We start from the raw sequence: 18,254 nt of genomic DNA, 5'->3' as shown, positions 1-18,254 counted from the left end.
TTGACGGTGGGCGGGTAGCAAGTGGTTAATGTATATACAGTGATAGTAGTAAAACTGTTCCACATCATGAGATAATCTTTTAACCATGATGTTCAAAAGGAACGTCAGATGCAAAGACCTCAAAGCCCAGAGGTCAATCTGATCTTTAGGCCCTGTTCACATCTGAGCGTATTTCAGCTCATAAAACGCTCATCTCTGAAGTCTCAAAACGCCCAACAAGCAAAATCCCATTCATTTCAATGGCCGCTTTTCACATTTGAGAGTTTTGTCGTCTGAAGCTCAAAAAAGTACATGAGCTTCTTTTTTGGCAGATTACAAGCGTTGGAGCCTAAGTATTGTACAATACACATACACGATTATCAAACAGACCACAAATGCCTCATTTGTTCCCAGTGCCACATAATGTATTAATCAGTATCCACAAAAAAACTCTAATGGTGCAGATTACCCAAGGCCTCCTTGTCTAATATGTAGAGGAAGCTCTATTAGACAGCACTACATCCTGATGACATTGACACTTTGGACTTTTACTGGTGTGCAAGGGCAAACAGATTAAAAAAATAATTTTACAACTTTTATTCACATATAAAAAATCATCTATATTAATAAAATGCAAGTGTCCCTGCGTCCGTCCCTGTGTCCGTGGAAATGCGGTACTGCGCATGTGCCGCACGAACAGCCGTTGGGACGCAGAGAACACCGGCCGGCGCTGGGTGGGCGTGTATACGAGCGGATCCCCGCTCACCTTTCAACATCCGCCTCAGTATTGGCTGTGGAAGGAAACCATACCTAGGTGGCGGAGAAGACCACGGCTCCGGTATGGAGAAGACCGCGGCTTCTGTCTCATAATGCCTCCCGTGGAAAGATCCATCTGACAGGGTGTCCCTGTATTGAGAAGACCACGGCTCCTGTAACTTTGAAAATTCCATCTGACAGGGGCTCCGTCATGGGTCAGGAGAAGAGGCAGGCGCCGGGGGATCTGGATAGAGCTGCTAGAGGCCATGACCGGCCACACACACAATCCGCACACCGACCGACCGAACTCACTGACAGCTCAGAGTCCGGGCAAAGAGCAGCAAGACTACAACTACGGAGAGCGGCCGGAGACAAATCATCTCCGCCTGAGGAAACCACCGCCATCTACTGGCCAACTGTGAGTATTACAACTGGGAATTCACCTCACAGGGCTGAGGACAGAAATCACCTTATCATATATTGTGATATCCTACATACACCCCAGTATAATCACCTCATCATAGACTATACACCCCAGTATCATCAGGATATCTGATGAGGTGATGATACTGGGGTGTATAGTAAATAATGAGGTGATTATATTGGGGTGTATGTAGGATATCACAATAAATGATGAGGTGATTTCTGTCCTCAGTCCTGTGAGGTGAATTCCCAGTTGTAATACTCACAGTTGGCCAGTAGATGGCAGGGGTTTCCTGAGGCGGAGATGATTTGTCTCCGGCCGCTCTCCGTAGTTGTAGTCTTGCTGCTCTTTGCCCGGACTCGGAGCAGTCAGTGAGTTCGTTCAGTCGGTCGGTGTGCGGATTGTGTGTGTGGCCGGTCATGGCCTCTAGCGGCTCTATCTAGATCCACCGGCGCCGGCCCCTTCTCCTGACCCATGACGGGATGCTCCTGCCCGGCTCCAGCATGCGGGTTAGTGTAGACTCTCCGGGGAATATGGATCTGGTCCGGAGCCGCCTGCTCAGAGGAACTTCCCTGAAGAGCACCATTATCGGGGTGACCCCCAACACCGGGGACCCGGCCTCCGACACCGAGGAGCTCCCCATCCTACACAGGTCAGTGTGACTTACTTCTCGGGCCCCTGACATGGTGCCCGCCCCCAGTCCCAACGGCTGTTCGTGGGGCACATGCGCAATCCCACGGACACAGGGACGGACGTAGAGACACTTGCATTTTATTAATATAGAATATCCTACATACACCCCAGTCGGGCGGCCGGCGCCAAAACTCTTAAAGCGGCGGGTGTGTGCGGGCACGCGCTCGCACGTGAGAGCCGCTCGGTCAGCTCTGCGTGTGTCTCTGTTGCTAGGGCAATGGATGATAACATATGAGGTGTGTCTAAGGCCCCTTTCACACATGGGAGTCGTCGTTTTTCTCAGCGGGGGATCGATCCGCCGATCCCCTGCTGAGCAGGCGGATGGCAGCTCTGTCTCCACGCTGTGTGCGGAGACAGAATTGTCAGGTCCCTGCTCTTCTCTATGGGGGAATCAGATGAGAATGGACCGTCTATCCATTCTCATCCGATCCCATCCGATCTGCTGGAAGGATGAAACATAAAGTTTCCATCCGTCCAGATTTGTCGGATCGGATTTCTCCGTTGACATCCGCTGCCCCATAGAGATACATGGGACATCCGTTCAGATCCGCCTGAAAAACTGACAGGCGCATCTGAACGGTCTGCTAGTGTGAAAGTTTGGTGAATAGTCAGAAATCTCAACGGCAACATAAACCAGGCACACGCATGCACATGGCTATCCAGAGACACGTAGAGAAGCGCCACCTAGCGTGGTGTACACATGACTGTCCAGGTAAACTCGTTGCGGGCAGTCGAACGTAGTCAGTGTAAGAGTTAGAGTGCAACTGAGCAACAAGTGAACATCAAGTTCGCATGAAATGTTGAAGCAAGTTTACAGGTCAGAAACCGCGAGCAGAAAATGTGTCAACTGAGGATGAGCCACGTTCGGGTTGCCCGTCGACAAGCAGAACCCCCAACATGATAGAGCAAAAGCTTGCACGAGTTCAGCAACTGACTCCACAACTGATGGCGGGGGAATTGGGCATTAGCAAGGACATGGTGTGCACCATTTGGGTAAGCGGAAGATCTGTTCCCGGTTTGTGTCGCACAACTGACAGATAAACAGAAGGCAAAACAGATGGAAACCTCTGGAGATTTCATTACCATGTGTGACCAGGATCTATCCTTTCTGCCAACCATCATCATAGGGGATGAGACCTGGTGCTACCAGTTTGACCTGGAATCCAAGCGGCAATCAATTGAATGGCATCCACCGTCTTCCCTGCGACCCAAAAAGAGTCGACTGCAAATGTCCAAGTTCAAGACAGTGGAGTTGATTTACTAAAACTGGAGCTAGAAACACCTGAAGGCTGTTTCTATGCACAGTTGCACCAGATTTTGCACTCTTCAGTTTTAGTAAATCAACCTCAATGTTTTGTGGACGTGGCGGCAACCCAAAAATGTGTGACAGCAGTTATGCAATCAGTCCCTAAAGAGGCCTTTGCTGACAGTTTCCAGAAGCTTTATGAACGTTCCCAAAAGTGTGTTGTAAAGGATGGCGATAATTTTGAAGGCCAATAAAAGTAATTTGTTTGTATCTTGTTTTGTTTGTTTTCTGATACCGTCCACCAAACTTTTTAGACACACCTAATATATCTAAAGCCCCATACACACACGCAGATCGTCGTCATACAAATGTTCGTCTTTTCTCCCCAGGATGTCGGTGTCTGTTGAAAAGTGCAAAGACAGCACAAGGACAGCAAAAGAATTTTGTCTGCAGACTTCAGCTGACTGCAGAAGTGATGTCATGTAATGGTTAACTTTCCCTGTGTTTTTAATTTTCTGAGCATGCCCAGTCTTGCAAATCTGCGGTCTGTCGGCCGAATTCTGTACTGACAGGCGAACAATCGTCCGTTCTGGTGTCCGCAGAAAAAAATTTTCATGTTTGCAAGAAAGACTTTTGTCCGCGGATTGTGCGCAGACAGCTGTCGGAGGCACCATACTAACACGCGTACAATCGGCAGATCTTTCGTCCGCCGACGTTTGTATGCCGACGATCGGTACGTGTGTACGGGCCTTTAGTTAAAAGAAAGGCAAAGGCTGACATGGTAGATTTTTTTCTAAAAATACTAGTGGCCTGGCTGTTTTGCTGACCCACTTGATCTTGAACTGGGACAAGTACTATGAACATAAAAACTTTTGATTTTTCTTTGACTTTCTTGCTCTTGCATGCATTAGATCAGTGACTCAGAAAATAGTGATCCAATGGGTCCGAATATTAGCCAGGCAACTAACAGAAAGAGGTCAGAAATTGAATCTCTTGTATAGCTGTCATGATGGCATTACTTTAATGTCCATGTCTAAGTTCATCACAAGAGCTGCTATTGGACAATGACTTGTCTGTATCCAGGCCTCTATAAGCGAGTGGCCTTTTCAGATTACAGTATATACAATAAATGTTATGCTTCTGCTACAGTATGTCTTACTGATTTTATTTGTTTCTTTGGTCCTTAAGATACATTTGTGCAGTGTCCAGAGGAAACTCCTGAGTCCGTCACATCATATGATGGTGGTTTACGAATGTTAAAGCCTAAACCTAAATCGAAAGTAATCAGATCACATCTAAATGGTAAGATTTAAAAGATGTATGTATATAGCAACTACCTTTCAGATCTATTTCAGTGCAGCAAGAATTTTGGTGATCTCCAAATAATAAATAATAGCAAAGCGTATTGCTCTCTACTCATATTCTGCTTCTACAATTTAGATAGTCACAATAGCTGACTTTTAGGCCACTTTCATATAGGCGTTATCTGTTCAGTCACGTTTTTGCTAAAAAAATGTATTCGGTTTACGTCAGTTAGCATCCATCTTCTGTTTAGTTCTGTACCATTTACTTCCATTTTTTTATTGGCTGCAGTTTTTTAAAAGCTTCAAAAATGCAGACTTGTTCCATTTAAAAAACGGACTTTAATGGAAGCTGGCGAAAAACTGATGTAAACCGATGACACTCACTTACATATACACTATATTATCAAAAGTATTGGGACACCTGCCTTTACACGCACATGGACTTTAATGGCATCCCAGTCTTAGTCTGTAGGGTTCAATATTGAGTTGGCCCACCCTTTGCAGCTATAACAGCTTCAACTCTTCTGGGAAGGCTGTCCACAAGGTTTAGGAGTGTGTCTATGGGAATGTTTGACCATTCTTGGGTTGAGGTCAGGACTCTGTGCAGGCCAGTCAAGTTCCTCCACCCCAAACTCGCTCATACATGTCTTTATGGACCTTACATTGTGCACTGGTACGCAGTCATGTTGGAACAGGAAAGGGCCATCTCCAAACTGTTCCCACAAAGTTGAGAGCATGGAATTGTCCAAAATGTCTTGCTATGCTGATGCCTTAAGAATTCCCTTTACTGGAACTAAGGGGTCAAGCCAAACCCCTGAAAAACAACCCCACACCATAACCCCCCCCCCCCTCCACTAAATGTTTTGGACCGGTGCACAAAGCAAGATCCATAAAGACGCGAATGAGCGAGTTTGGGGTGGAGGAACATGGCTGGCCTGCACAGAGTCCTGACCTCAACCCGATGGAACACCTTTGGGATGAATTAGGGGCGGAGACTGCGAGCCAGGCCTTCTCGTTCACATCAGTGCCTGACCTCACAAATGCTCTTCTGGAAGAATGGCCAAACATTCCCATAGACACACTCCTATACCTTGTGGACAGCCTTCCCAGAAGAGTTGAAGCTGTTAAAGCTGCAAAGGGTGGGCCAACTCAATATTGAACCCTACGGACTAAGACTGGGATGCCAATAAAGTTCATGGGCGTGTAAAGGCAGGCAACCAGTTACTTTTGGTAATATAGTGTATTTGCCCATAGGCATGCAACACTGTCCATTTTTCATCCATCAACAGAGAGATGAAAAACGGACAGATGGAACACTTGTGGCAGCAAAGTTCCAGGACAACTAAACATTAAAATGTTGGAAAATATTAATATTTATATCAATATTTGCCTGAACTTGCACTTTATAGCTAAACGCTAGACAGATATAAGCACAGGCATGCATACAAGGTATGCTTAGGCACACCTTAATCACCCCATGCGGCGCAGAGTTCAGCTGCTGCCTAAACCCCCCAAACACCCCCTCCCATAGTGCTGATGGCTCCCCTACTCTCCCCTGCCACCGGCTGTTGCTGCGGGCACAAGGGAATGTTTCAGGGTTAAGAGTGGAGTAAGGGGCCGGTAAAAATATCATCACGGGTGGGACTGTGCAGAGGGGGCTTAGGCTGAAAGGGCATTGCAATGTAAAGGGGGGCTGTGATGAGAAGGGGAACTGAGGTTACTGTGATACTGCTGTGAGGGGGGGGGGGGGGTCAGTGAGGTGAAGGGGGACTATGGACACTAATGTAAAGGGGGAGAGTGTGGTTTTAAGGGCTGGTTGTGATGTGAAAGAGGGACTTGGGATGCTAATAGACTTGTGCAATTTGTTTCGGTCCGAATGTTAATTCGGATGAATTTTTGGTTATTCGCAGATTCGAATGTGTCACTGTATATCATTCTTGTCTCAGGGTCTGATGAGGCAGTTTCAGCTGTTCACAGTAAACAGCTGCAGCTTCCTCATCCGACCCTGAGACCTGATTCTTCCAGGTGCCACATATGTGGTCAGCGGGGCAGAGGACGGGGTCAGCGGGGCAGAGGACGGGGTCAGCGGGGCAGAGGACGGGGTCAGCGGGGCAGAGGACGGGGTCAGCGGGGCAGAGGACGGGGTCAGCGGGGCAGAGGGCGGGGTATAGGACAGGGGTCAGTTGGGCATAGGACAGGGGTCAGTTGGGCAGAGCATGGGGTCAGTGGGGCAGGGGATGCAGTCAGCGGGGCAGAGGACAGGGTCAGTAGGGCAGAGCATGTAGTCAGTGGGTCAGCTGGGCATAGGAAGGGGTCAACTCTGGGTTTTTCTATTTTTTGCTAAACAAATGAAAAAAGGCCAAACATTTTGAAAAAAAACTTTTTCTTAGTTTCTGTTATAAAATTTTCAAACAGGTAATTTTTCTCGGAAAAAAAATCATAACTAGACAACTGCACTGTAGCTGTCATTCTGCTATAGCCCAGTGGGCAAATAGTTACAGAGCCGCCTCTGCCATTCTGCCTGAGGGTGGTGCTGCCCCCCTCAAAAATGCCGCCCAAGGCAAAGCCTTGTTTGCCTCGTGGTAGATACACCCCTGTATGTATGTAGTGATATCAGAAAACCATAACCATCCAGGCAGCGAAGTGAAGTGGATTCAGGGAATGAATTGCACAAAGAAGAAGCCTATGGGAGTGAGCAATAAGGTAGGTAGTTGTACTTATTCCTGCCCCTCAGCCAGACAAGCTTTTAACCCATGTAGGGCATCAGGGGACCCTACTGCACATGTACATTTAAAAGCAGCCCTGAGTTGGACGTTTGTATGTTTTATATACAAACAGTGTATATACCTGAATGTGACCTGGTGTCAGTCACTTGCCGTACAAAGAGCCAGTCAGTTCATGCGCTGACAAGAAGCATGCTGATGGAAGGAGAAAGCAGAGTGACAGAGAGAGGAGCTCATGACTGTGCTGCTTCCTTTTTTTACTATGCAATCACAGGCTGGAAGCAGGTCCAGTATGACAGATAATAGCGGGTCCAGGATGACCTGGGCTCAGGGAAGGTATTTTTGATGATGCTGACCATCAGACTGAAGACATCTAGTAAAAATATAAAAGCAAAATTTTTCCGCAAAAGCTGCTTTTTTGTCTTACCTTTTTTATTGGGCTACTCTTATTATTTATTTATTTTTGGCTGGAGTTCTACATTAAACTGTTTGCTGTTTTGGGGAAAATTCTGATTATTACTATTATATATATATATATATATATATATATATATATATATATATATATATATATATATATATATATATATATATATATATATAATATAATTTTTTTTTTTTTTTTACTGTATATTGATCATGGTTGTCTGTGTCTCTGAATGCACTACAGTAGTTAACTGAAGTCTTTCCACAAGTGTCAATTTTTATAATGTAGCACACAATCATTTTATGTGTTTTATCAATAACTGACTAGTATTAATATCTCCTTTTTTCTTTTAATCAGTGTATCTTGGCATCATGAGCAAATTATATTTGAGAGTCATACAGTTTAAAACACAGTTCAAGTTGGATTTTGGCCATCATTCCCAGTATAACAAACGTCCTCAAAAGAAGACAGCTAGCAAACTCTTTTCCATACCCCCATGTAAGTTGAATTTCGGTTCACTCAAATTAAATGGAACTGTAACTACAATACAATAAATGCATTATAATCTAGAATACCATTGTTTAGCACCTAAAGACATATACTGTTTAACCACTTGACCTCCGGAAGATGTACCCCCCTACATGACCAGGCTATTCTTTGCGATACGGTACTGTGTTACTTTATAGGATAATTGCGAGGTCATGCGACACCTAAATAAAATCCTTTTTTCCCCACAAATAGAGCTTTATTTTGGTGGTATTTGACCACATCTGCGGTTTTTATTTTTTGTGATATTACCAAACAAATATAGACAACTTTTTAAAAAAAAAAATAAAAACAGTATTTTTGTACTTTCTGCTATCCAATAAAAAATTTTAAAAAATCGAATTTCTTCATCAATTTAGGCCAATATGTATTCTGCTACGTTTTTGGTAAAAAAAAAAAAAAAAAAAATCCCAATTGGCGTATATTGATTGGTTTGCACAAAAGGTATAGCCTCTACAAACTATGGGATGATTTTTGGACTTTTTGTTTTTTAAAAAATGTTTTACTAGTAATGGCAGCGATCAGTGATTTTTAGCGGAACTGCGACATTGCGGTGGACAATTCTGACACTAAGTGACACTTTTTGGGGACCAGTGACACCAATACAGTGATCAGTGCTAAAAAAAATGCACTGTCACTGTACTAATGACACTGGCAGGGAAGGGGTTAACACCAGGGGTGAGCAAAGGGTTAAATGTGTTCTATTGTAATGCTTTCTTACTGTTTTGGGGAATGTTGATCTGTAGGAAGACATAAATCCGTGTTCCTGCTTAACAGAAACACAAGATCTCTGTCTTCCTTACCAGCAGAGCGGTGATCTGCCTTGTTTTCATTCTGCCTCTCTCCGAACCATCGCCGGGTTCCCAGCGGACATTGCGGCCACTGGACTCGCTGATTGGCTCTCGCTGTATCCGATCACAGCGGGAGCGGGTCTCCCACGACGTGCGCACCCTAGACCAGGAAGAAGAAATTCCATATTTCTTTCCTTGCCGCAGTATATGTACGTGGGGCGGTTCTTAAGTGGTTAATAGGTGGGGCTCCTATTTTGGCAAAATATTAGATATCAATGATCTCTTACCTCTACTACACTAGATATGCTATGTATGTTTTACTATGTATATTACGGCCCCGCCCCTCTCTCTGCTGACTGGCTGTGGCTGACAGCAGCAGGAGCCAATGGCCCCCCACTTCTGCCCATGAGGGAGAGAGAGGCATTAAATATGCATTAAGGTAAAAATCTTTAGGGTTTAGATCCATTTAAGAGGTACAATGGAAGTATCTCTCATGGGACTTTATGGCAGACAAATTCTTTTTTTTTAAGCAATGTAAGCGGGGTCCCCCAAGGCTCAGTCCTGGGACCAACCTTGTTCAATTTATTCATAAACGGCATTGAGGACGGGATCAGTAGTTCAATATCAGTTTTTGCAGATGACACAAAATTGGGCAGGGCAATAACTGCACAGCATGAAGCAGATATCCTACAGCAGTGATGGCTAATCTTGGCACCCCAGAGGTTGTGGAACTACAATTCCCTTAATGCTCATGCACTCTACAGTGTAGTTGAGCATCATGGGAAATGTAGTTCCAAAACATCTGGGGTGCCAAGGTTCGCCATCACTGTCCTACAGAATGACCTGGACACAATAATAGAGTGGGCAACGACATGGTAAATGAGGTTTAATGTGGAGAAGTGTAAGGTTTTGCACTTGGGGACTAAAAACATAAAAGCACAATACACGTTAGGAGGGGAACCCTTGGGGGAATCAAAAATGGAGAAAGATCTGGGAGTCTTGGTAGAGGATAGACTAAGCAATAGCATGCAATGTCAAGCGGCAGCTGCCAAAGCCAGCAGAATATTAGCATGCATAAAGAAAGGGATGTATTCCAGAGATAAAACTATAATCCTACCACTTTATAAAACTCTGGTCCGCCCACATCTGGAGTATTCTGTCCAGTTCTGGTCACCAGTCCTCAGAAGGGATGTGTTGGAGCTGAAGAGAGTCCAGAGAAGGGCAATTAAACTAATTAGGGGATTGGAGGACCTTAATTATGAAGAGCGTCTGCAATCTCTTGATTTATTCTCCCTGGAGAAGAGACGCCTGAGAGGGGACATGATTGCAATTTATAAATATCTCAATGGTGATCTCGGCATAGAAAAAAAGCTATTCAATCAGAGGGATTGCATGAGGACTCGAGGGCATACAATGCGATTAGAGGAGAAGCGTTTTAACCTCAGGCAACGTGGGGGGTTCTTTACCGTTAGGGCTACAAGATTGTGGAATTCTCTACCACAAGAGGTGGTTTCTGCGGGAAGTATGGTGGCTTTCAAAAGACCCTTAGACGTACATCTCAAAGATCAAAACATTCAGGGGTATGTGCGATGAGTACGGCCACACACACCTACACAGGTTGAACTGGATGGACTATTGTCTTTATTCAACCTCACCTACTATGCAACTATGTAATTAAAAGTAAGAAAACTTTCATACTCATTCATACACAAGATTAAAAGTTACATCTATACACCAAAGAAATCTGGTCTAGACATTGTACAGAATAATCTAATAGTTGCCAAACTGGGAGTGACTGAAAAAGTGCATTAAACATATGAAGTTGTAGCTAGCCATCAATTCCTCCCAATGCGTTTCCAAAAAAATATAACCTTCCTCAGGGGGTATCAGGTGGATCAGACCTATGCAATATAAAGAAACAGTAAAGAGTATACAAATCTAGTATAGTATAGATCCACTTTAAGATTGCAGGATGCCACAGGAGCACTTCCCTTGGAGGGGGTTGTAGTGTTACCATGCCAAATTGCAATCCCCAACAGTCCCTGCAGATATCTGGCTGCCAGTGGGAAACTGTTCTGAGAACCTGGCAGAGGAGACACCCTGTAATGGGAAATGTGTTCTTTCGCTCCAACATGTACTATTCCTACTCACTACCTATACAGCGGGTGCTCTCTCCATATCTTACTCCCACACTGTGGACCCACTGAATGAGGCAGAATCTCGTATTGAAGGACTTTTGTGTTGAAATGTGTGCCCAAACCTCACTGGCCTTCAGCATTCAATAAGATATGCGTTCCCTCAAGATGGCTGCCTGGAACCCATAGCAGGGGACAAATTAGTGCTCAATGGTCTTCTGCCAGCCCGAGGAAATGGTACCTCGGTCAGATCAGCTGGTATACATCAGACCAAAACTTGCCTATATACCATGACATCTTCACCTAGGCAACTCGGGGCGCAACAGGGGGTACGGTAACAGTACAATCTTGTTTTTTTACATGTCAATTTTGGAGCTACTATCAGAAGGCTATCATGGGGAGGAGGGGTCCCAGACAGTATATGCAGGCATGCATTGATGTATATTTTTTTGGTTTAATTACAGATGGTATACTCAAAAAATCAGATACATCCTTAAGAGATCTACATCCTGCTGCTTGTCTTTCCTCTTCATTAATGCTTAAAGTAATATTAACATCATTGTTTCAGACTGTCATCTCTGGTGAGTACCTAGATTCATTCTTAGAGCTGAAACCACACACATGTTGGATGGTATTCCACAGGCAGACCTGCTTGTATAGGTGTGTGCAGCCAATTGCATTAGGGTGTGCACCCCAGAGCTCAAACACATGCATTAGGGCCTAATCATGGCTATTTTTATTTGGCTGTATTCCACTAGCATTAATGACCGTACTGTGATGGGGGGCTTTTTTCGTGGACTATAGAAACCATCTTTACCTTTTCAGTATTTAGAAAGCTATGAATTTTAAAACTCCCCAAAAAATACAAATGCCTTTTTTTCACGGCAATGGTACCTGGAGGACAGCATTTCCCCAAATTCTCACCCATTGCTCTTTTCCTGCAAAGAACTTGGGGTCACATTATCAGAGATGTATAGTAACTAAGTAGAATTACTTCACTACTGTATTTAACCACTTAAGCCCCGGAGGATTTGGCTGCTAAAAGACCAGGGTTTTTTTTGCGATTTTTTTTTTTTTTTTTTTTTTTTTTTTTTTTTTTTTTTTTTTTTTTTTTTACTGCGTGACTTTAACGGACAATTGCGCGGTCGTGCGACGCTGTACCTAAACTAATTTGATGTCCTTTTTTCCCACAAACAGAGCTTTCTTTTGGTGGTATTTGATCACCTGTGCGATTTTTTGATCATGCGCTATAAACAAAAAAATAGCGTCAATTTTGCAAAAATAACAATATTTTTCACATTTTTTATATGAAATTCCCCAAAAAAAAATGTAAAAATCAAAATTTTTTAACATTTTCGGCAAATTTGTTTTATGCTACATATGCTTGGTAAAAAAAAAATCGCAAAAAGCGTATTTTGATTGGTTTGCGCAAAAGTTATCGCGTTTACTAACAAAGTGAAAGATTTTTGTCATTTTTGGTGTTTTTTTTTTTAACGCTTAATGGCGGCGATCTGCGATTTTTTTTTTTTTTGTGGTACTGCGACATTGCAGCAGACAGATCGGACCCTTGACTGACATTTTTGACACTTTCGGGGTTACCAGTGACATTACTGCAGTAATCAGTGCTATACATATGCACTGTTACTGCAAAAATTACACTGGCAGGGAAGGGGTTAACTGTATTGGAGAGGGAGGGGTTAAGTGTGTCCTAGGGGCTTGTTTCTAACTGTAAAGGGACATGGCTATTGGTGTAAAAACAGAGATCAACGGTCCTACATAGTAGAACCGTCTGATCTTCATTTTTACACCAGGGAGAATGGCAGACGGTTTGTTTACATAAGCCGTCCGCCTTTCTCCCTTCACCGGAGCGATCGTGAGTGACCGGCGGACGATCGGGTTCGCCGGTCACACGCACTGACTTGTCAGTGAACGAGCCGGGGTGGGCGCGCGCCCGCCCGCAATTGGCTCACAAGTCAGTGACAGGCGAGTGACGTACCCCTACGTCACTCTGCCTGGCCGGGGCTGACCGCCGCAGTATATAGTCGTGCGGCGGTCGGCAACCGGTTAAGTACCGAAAGGCGGTATCTGTACTTTCCTAGAGTAGAATTTTTTTCTCCTACTTCCACTTTTACTTCACTACATTTTTTCAATGATTTCAATACTTCTACTCCGATATTTTTTTTTTTGTGCTGCATAGTTACTCGTTACTATTATAAAAATGACCACTGACAGAACAGTAGATGGCAGATTTCATGAAGCTAAAAACATGTGTATTATCAGCGCATACGAAAATAAATACTACTGTATGTATAAATAAAAGCTGCATTTGAAATAATAAAAAACAATATGATGTTCAAACTTTTGACTTCTTTCTTTAATAACTACATAACACAGTACTTGTACATTTACTTTCAGTACTTGAGTAGCAAAATTTTTAAAAAAACTATTTGCAATACTTAAGTACAAAAAATGTTGAATACTTTAGTACTTCTACTCAAGTCACTTTTTGATCGAGCACTTGTACTTTTACTCAAGTATGGGTTTTGAGTACTTTATACAACTCTGCACATTATACACAATGTGTTGAAGGGTTTGGGCCAGGCATTGACTTTGTGAGTTCTGGTTGGTATTCAATAAAGCAAATCAAGCTCAAGAAGTAAACTACATAAAAGTACATGTAAATGTCTGCCTTTGAGGCCAGTTGACATTACTGTTATCCAGATAACTAAGTCAGCTTTTAGGTCTTATTCACACAGGCACTGTGTCCTATACAGCATTAATGAGCTGTAGGTTTATGTGACTGGAGCAGTCTGGAGCCGTAGAGGAGCCTATGTCACTGAATTTGAATGCAGAAGCTATATGGACACAGCTACAGGTCCTAATCTGACGCATGTTCAGGGGTAGGTCAAGGGCCCAAACGCACACTGTATGCATTTTGGGCCATGCACCTACCCTAGTGCAGCTTTCAAATAATCTACATACAGCCCCTGCTTCCCCATTCAGTAGCATAGGTTGCTTGCACCCAGTTCCAGACTCATTAATAAAGAGTTCAATTACACTGTACTGGCCCCAGGGACCCTATGATTGAAGCTTTTCATGACATCTCATCACACACAGTTTTTTTTTGTTTTTTTTTTAACAAACTTTTTTACGCAAATCTCACATGACGTTAAATTGCCTCGCACTGTGCTGGAAAAAGTACTGGATGCAATATTTTTTTTAGTCACACCACCCACAAACCATGGCAGCGCAGTGGTGTGAGCAGGGCAAATAGGAGACAAAGCATTTTGCCTTGTCTATACGGAGGGATTGCGCTGGAATAGCCGCCCAACACAGTCCTACAGTATCATTTCTAGAGTGAACTAGCCCTTACTAAGGCTCGATTCACATCTATGCATGTTGCTTTTGAGTGTTTCAGCAGTGCTTTTTGCTGTGCTTTCCCCGTTTTCGGACACGCGTTTTGATGCATTTTGCGTTTTTTTTTTTTTATTCTTTTTTCTTTTTATTTGGTAAAATTTGTTGTTGGGCAGAGTAAATAATGCAAAACACGTCAAAAACAGGCTAAAAGTGCACTACTAGTGCGTTTCTGCTGCGTCTCTATTAAAGTCAATTAAAACAAAAAACAAAACAAAAGGCTGTGTTTTGCATTTAAAAAAGTCCCTGACCCTTTCCAAAAACAGAGGCACAAAAATATATTGATGGGAAGTTGGGAACGTCTTCTATAGGAACCCATGTTAAAAAATAATGTCCTGCGTTTCTGCAAAAAACATGAAAAAACACATTAGTGTGAAACAATCCTAAAGGCAAATAGACTGTGCACTTTGCAAGTGCAGATGCTTCAGAGCTTAGTAAATAAACCGAGGCTTCTCTTTGCAAAGAATACCCAATTGCATGCAAAGAAAATAATAAATAAATTAAAAAAAAAAAATTTTCCTTGCACGTATAACACCCTCCTAGATGGGTGCTAGGTAAACGATAGTTTTCTCCATCTACTTATCAGGGGAGCCTGATCAGTAGTTAGGCCTGTTGCATGTGTCAATCTGTGATTCATCTGCACTGTATCCAATAGGGGAGCCTGTTGGACAGTGGAGGAAACCCAGCCAGTGACACACAGGCTTTTGTGGCTGTCCCAGTGGGTTGGCACAAGCAGCGGTGCATCCTGGGATACGTCATAAAAGCCAAGGGCACATGTGGTGGGAAGCCAGGTCCTAGGAGGAGGGTGACGACTGTCTCTCCTCCTATCAGTGTGAAAGGTGGTCACAGGCAGTCGGCCTAGTGGACCAAGTGTGTGATGCTGAGCCAGGAGGTCCAGGATACTGACAAGTGGAGTTGGAGGCAGAGCAACTCAGGCAAAAACAGTGTCCGTGAGTACGGGAAGCTTGCCAGGGATCTGCCCAGGAAGGGGACCACTCCAGTGAAGAGTCAGTGGACAAGGGGCTAGCATGCACTGGAAGTGAGAAAGGGGGTGCCAGGTAAGGACCCTGAAGAGGAATCAATTTAGGAACCTATCTTCTACTTCACTTCAGTGGCAAGGTGAAGCAGTGGCCTTGCCACACACACTACAGTCAGTTGTCCTGAAGATTTGTGCATAGTTCATAGTTGGAGTATCCCACTCATCCCTTCTCCCATCCCAGTTCAGAATAAAACACAAAAACCAAATCCCCTGGACTGATCATTGTCTGAGCCAAGCATACGTTTCTACGGACTGTTGCTATGGGTAACCCAGGGGAATCCAATCTCAGCAGCTCCCTAGGGGGCAGCTACACACATGATTGGATGAAGGAAATCAGCAGAGCTTCCCCCTCATTTACTAAGCTCTGGCGTAACTGCACTTGCAGAGTGCACCGTCTATTTGCCTTTAGTAAATTAGCCCCATTCTCTTCAAGTTTTATTCAGTAAGTCATTTCAAGCATCATTGATGAGATGTAACATGCAGAACAGTGTTTCTCAACCTTTTTCCAGTTGGGGCACCCTTGAAAAGTATTTTCAGTCTTGAGGCACCCCTGTCTAAGGCTTGAGTCATATTACTGTGTGTCGTGGAACATGCGCACAATCGCGCTTGTTCCTGGCAGACAAATGCTCTGCTCTTTAGGGATGCCATAAATTCTTGCCACTGTAGGGGGAAGCAGAGAGCACAGCACACTCCCCCCTCCCCCCCCCCTTTACTTTCACTTTTGAGGCTGACGGAGCTGTCTATTAGTGCTGATGAAGAGTTTGGCAGGGGATCAGGAGATAGGGCTCATCTGATAGCCCTTCTCTCCCATGATCCTGTTGCACACCTCAGAACCTCTGGCGGCACACCAGTGTGCCGCGGCACACTGGCTGAGAAAGGCTGACTTAGAACAACTAATCAGAAATCACTTTTCATCAAGTTTCCTCTGCTGTCTTGCAGTATAACATGCCTCTCTTCTCTTTCTCAGAAACCCAGAGTCTGATGTATTACCACACTGGAGTATTTCAGCAAGACAAATGTCCTTTCAAATTTGAAGCTGTGGGCTTCGTGAATGATCAGCAGATAGACAAATATGACCATGATAGAAAGTGTGATGTCCCTGTGGCTTCCTGGATGGAAAAGAACAAGGATGAAAGTTATTGGGACAGGGAAACAACTTATCGCCAAGGCTGGGAGAAAGTCTTCAACGACAACCTCCGTATACTGAAACATAGGCTCAATGATTCTTCTGGTGAGTATTGTATACTGCTTTGTGTAGCTTATTCACTACAAAAGTTACACAATTTTTTGGATTATTGTTTGAGATGTTATAGTTTATAGTGAGAAAACCTTCAGAAGTCTTCTCTTCCTCTCTGTAAAGACTCGCATCCATTTATTAGATGAGTGGGACTTTTTAGATGGCAATAAAGAACCACTAAATCCTACAAAAAATCATTTTTATTGTTACATTATGTTAAAATATAACCATTTTAAAAAATAATTGTTCACTCGTAACTTACTGTGTATTTCTTATGTAATTGGTCCCAGACTCCCTATTCTCCTACTCCCTTCCCTTTATCTTTTCTTTCTGTCCCTTTTTCCATTTTCCCCCTTTCCCTTTTCTTCGGCCTCCTTGGGCTGCTTCTCATTTTCCTTCCTTTTTCCTTCTCTTTCTTCTGTTTATGTCATGAGATTTGGTTGATGCTATTAGCGTACCTTAAACCGATTGCAAATTTCTCCCTACCTTGAGATGAGTTATACAATCCTACTTTTACTGTTTATATTGCTTACCAGGATCTCTCTTCTGGTTGGTACCTCACTTTATATTTTTCAATTGCTTGACCTTATTTTCAACCTCTAGACTTAAAATTTATAATCGTATTGTTCCATTTATGGTGACTGTGCAGGCTGGCTATGGGCGATAGCCATCAGCTGGGTCTGCACTTCACCCTATGACTCTTTTTCACGTTTTCTTGTTTTCTTGTTTTTTGTCGTTGTGTATAGTACATCTGTTTGTATTGCCTTAATATTTTAATAAAAATATTTTTGACTCTCAAATCATTGTCATATATAGCAGGGGTATTGAATTTGATTTTGCGGAGGTTCCATTAGTTAAATTTTCTTCCAGCAGAGATCCGAATTGCACGTTTGTGCGAAGACTCCTGTACATCACAGCCCCCCTTGTATCACAATCCCGTTCTTACATCAGTGTCCTCAGTCCTTTACACATTACAGTCCCCACTTCACATGACAGTTTTCCCTTCAATGTATATATCATGTACATAACACAACCTATTTATTCAAAGCAGTTCTCACTCCCCCTTTTAAATCATCACCCCCTCCCCCTACAGTACTGTCCTCTGCCCCCCCTCCCCCACAGCACTGCCCTCTTTACATCACCCCCCTCACATCACAACCCCCCCTAAACAGTAGTGTGTTCTGCCCCCTTCACATCATTTGTCCCCCACAGCACTGTCCTTCACATCACCTGCCCCAACCCCCTTCCACATCACCCCCCCCCCCTTCCACAGCACTGCCCCTCTTTACATCACCCCCCTTCCTCCACAGCACTGCTCTCCTTCACATCCCCTGCCCCAACCCCCCTCCACATCACCACCCCACAGCATTGCCCCCCTTCATATCACCTGCCCCAAACCCTTCACATCACCCCTCCTCCCTACAGCACTGCCCCTCTTCACATCACTGGCTCCCTACATATCATCGGCCCCCGTTACATTAACCCACACACACAGCGCTGCCCCCTTCACATCATCCCCCCCAGCACTGCCCCCTCACAT

The 18,254-nt window shown here is 43.9% G+C and overlaps 1 protein-coding gene across 1 annotated transcript in view; it reads left to right on the top strand.

Annotated features, from left to right (window-relative positions):
* LOC309560451 (class I histocompatibility antigen, F10 alpha chain-like) overlaps positions 1-18,254 on the top strand; it is a gene marked incomplete at both ends in the record, with an annotated part of 61,595 nt that overhangs the window by 19,153 nt on the left and 24,188 nt on the right. The window contains 4 exons of the mRNA XM_082264084.1: positions 4,287-4,400; positions 7,910-8,050; positions 11,489-11,605; positions 16,445-16,708. Coding sequence (XP_082120210.1) covers positions 4,287-4,400; positions 7,910-8,050; positions 11,489-11,605; positions 16,445-16,708 — 636 coding nt within the window. The remainder of the gene's footprint in view (positions 1-4,286; positions 4,401-7,909; positions 8,051-11,488; positions 11,606-16,444; positions 16,709-18,254) is intronic.

The sequence above is a fragment of the Pelophylax lessonae genome (genome assembly GCF_965119305.1).
Source record: "Pelophylax lessonae genome assembly, chromosome: 7".
NCBI lineage: Eukaryota > Metazoa > Chordata > Amphibia > Anura > Ranidae > Pelophylax > Pelophylax lessonae.
This window is presented reverse-complemented; position numbering and strand designations above follow the sequence as displayed.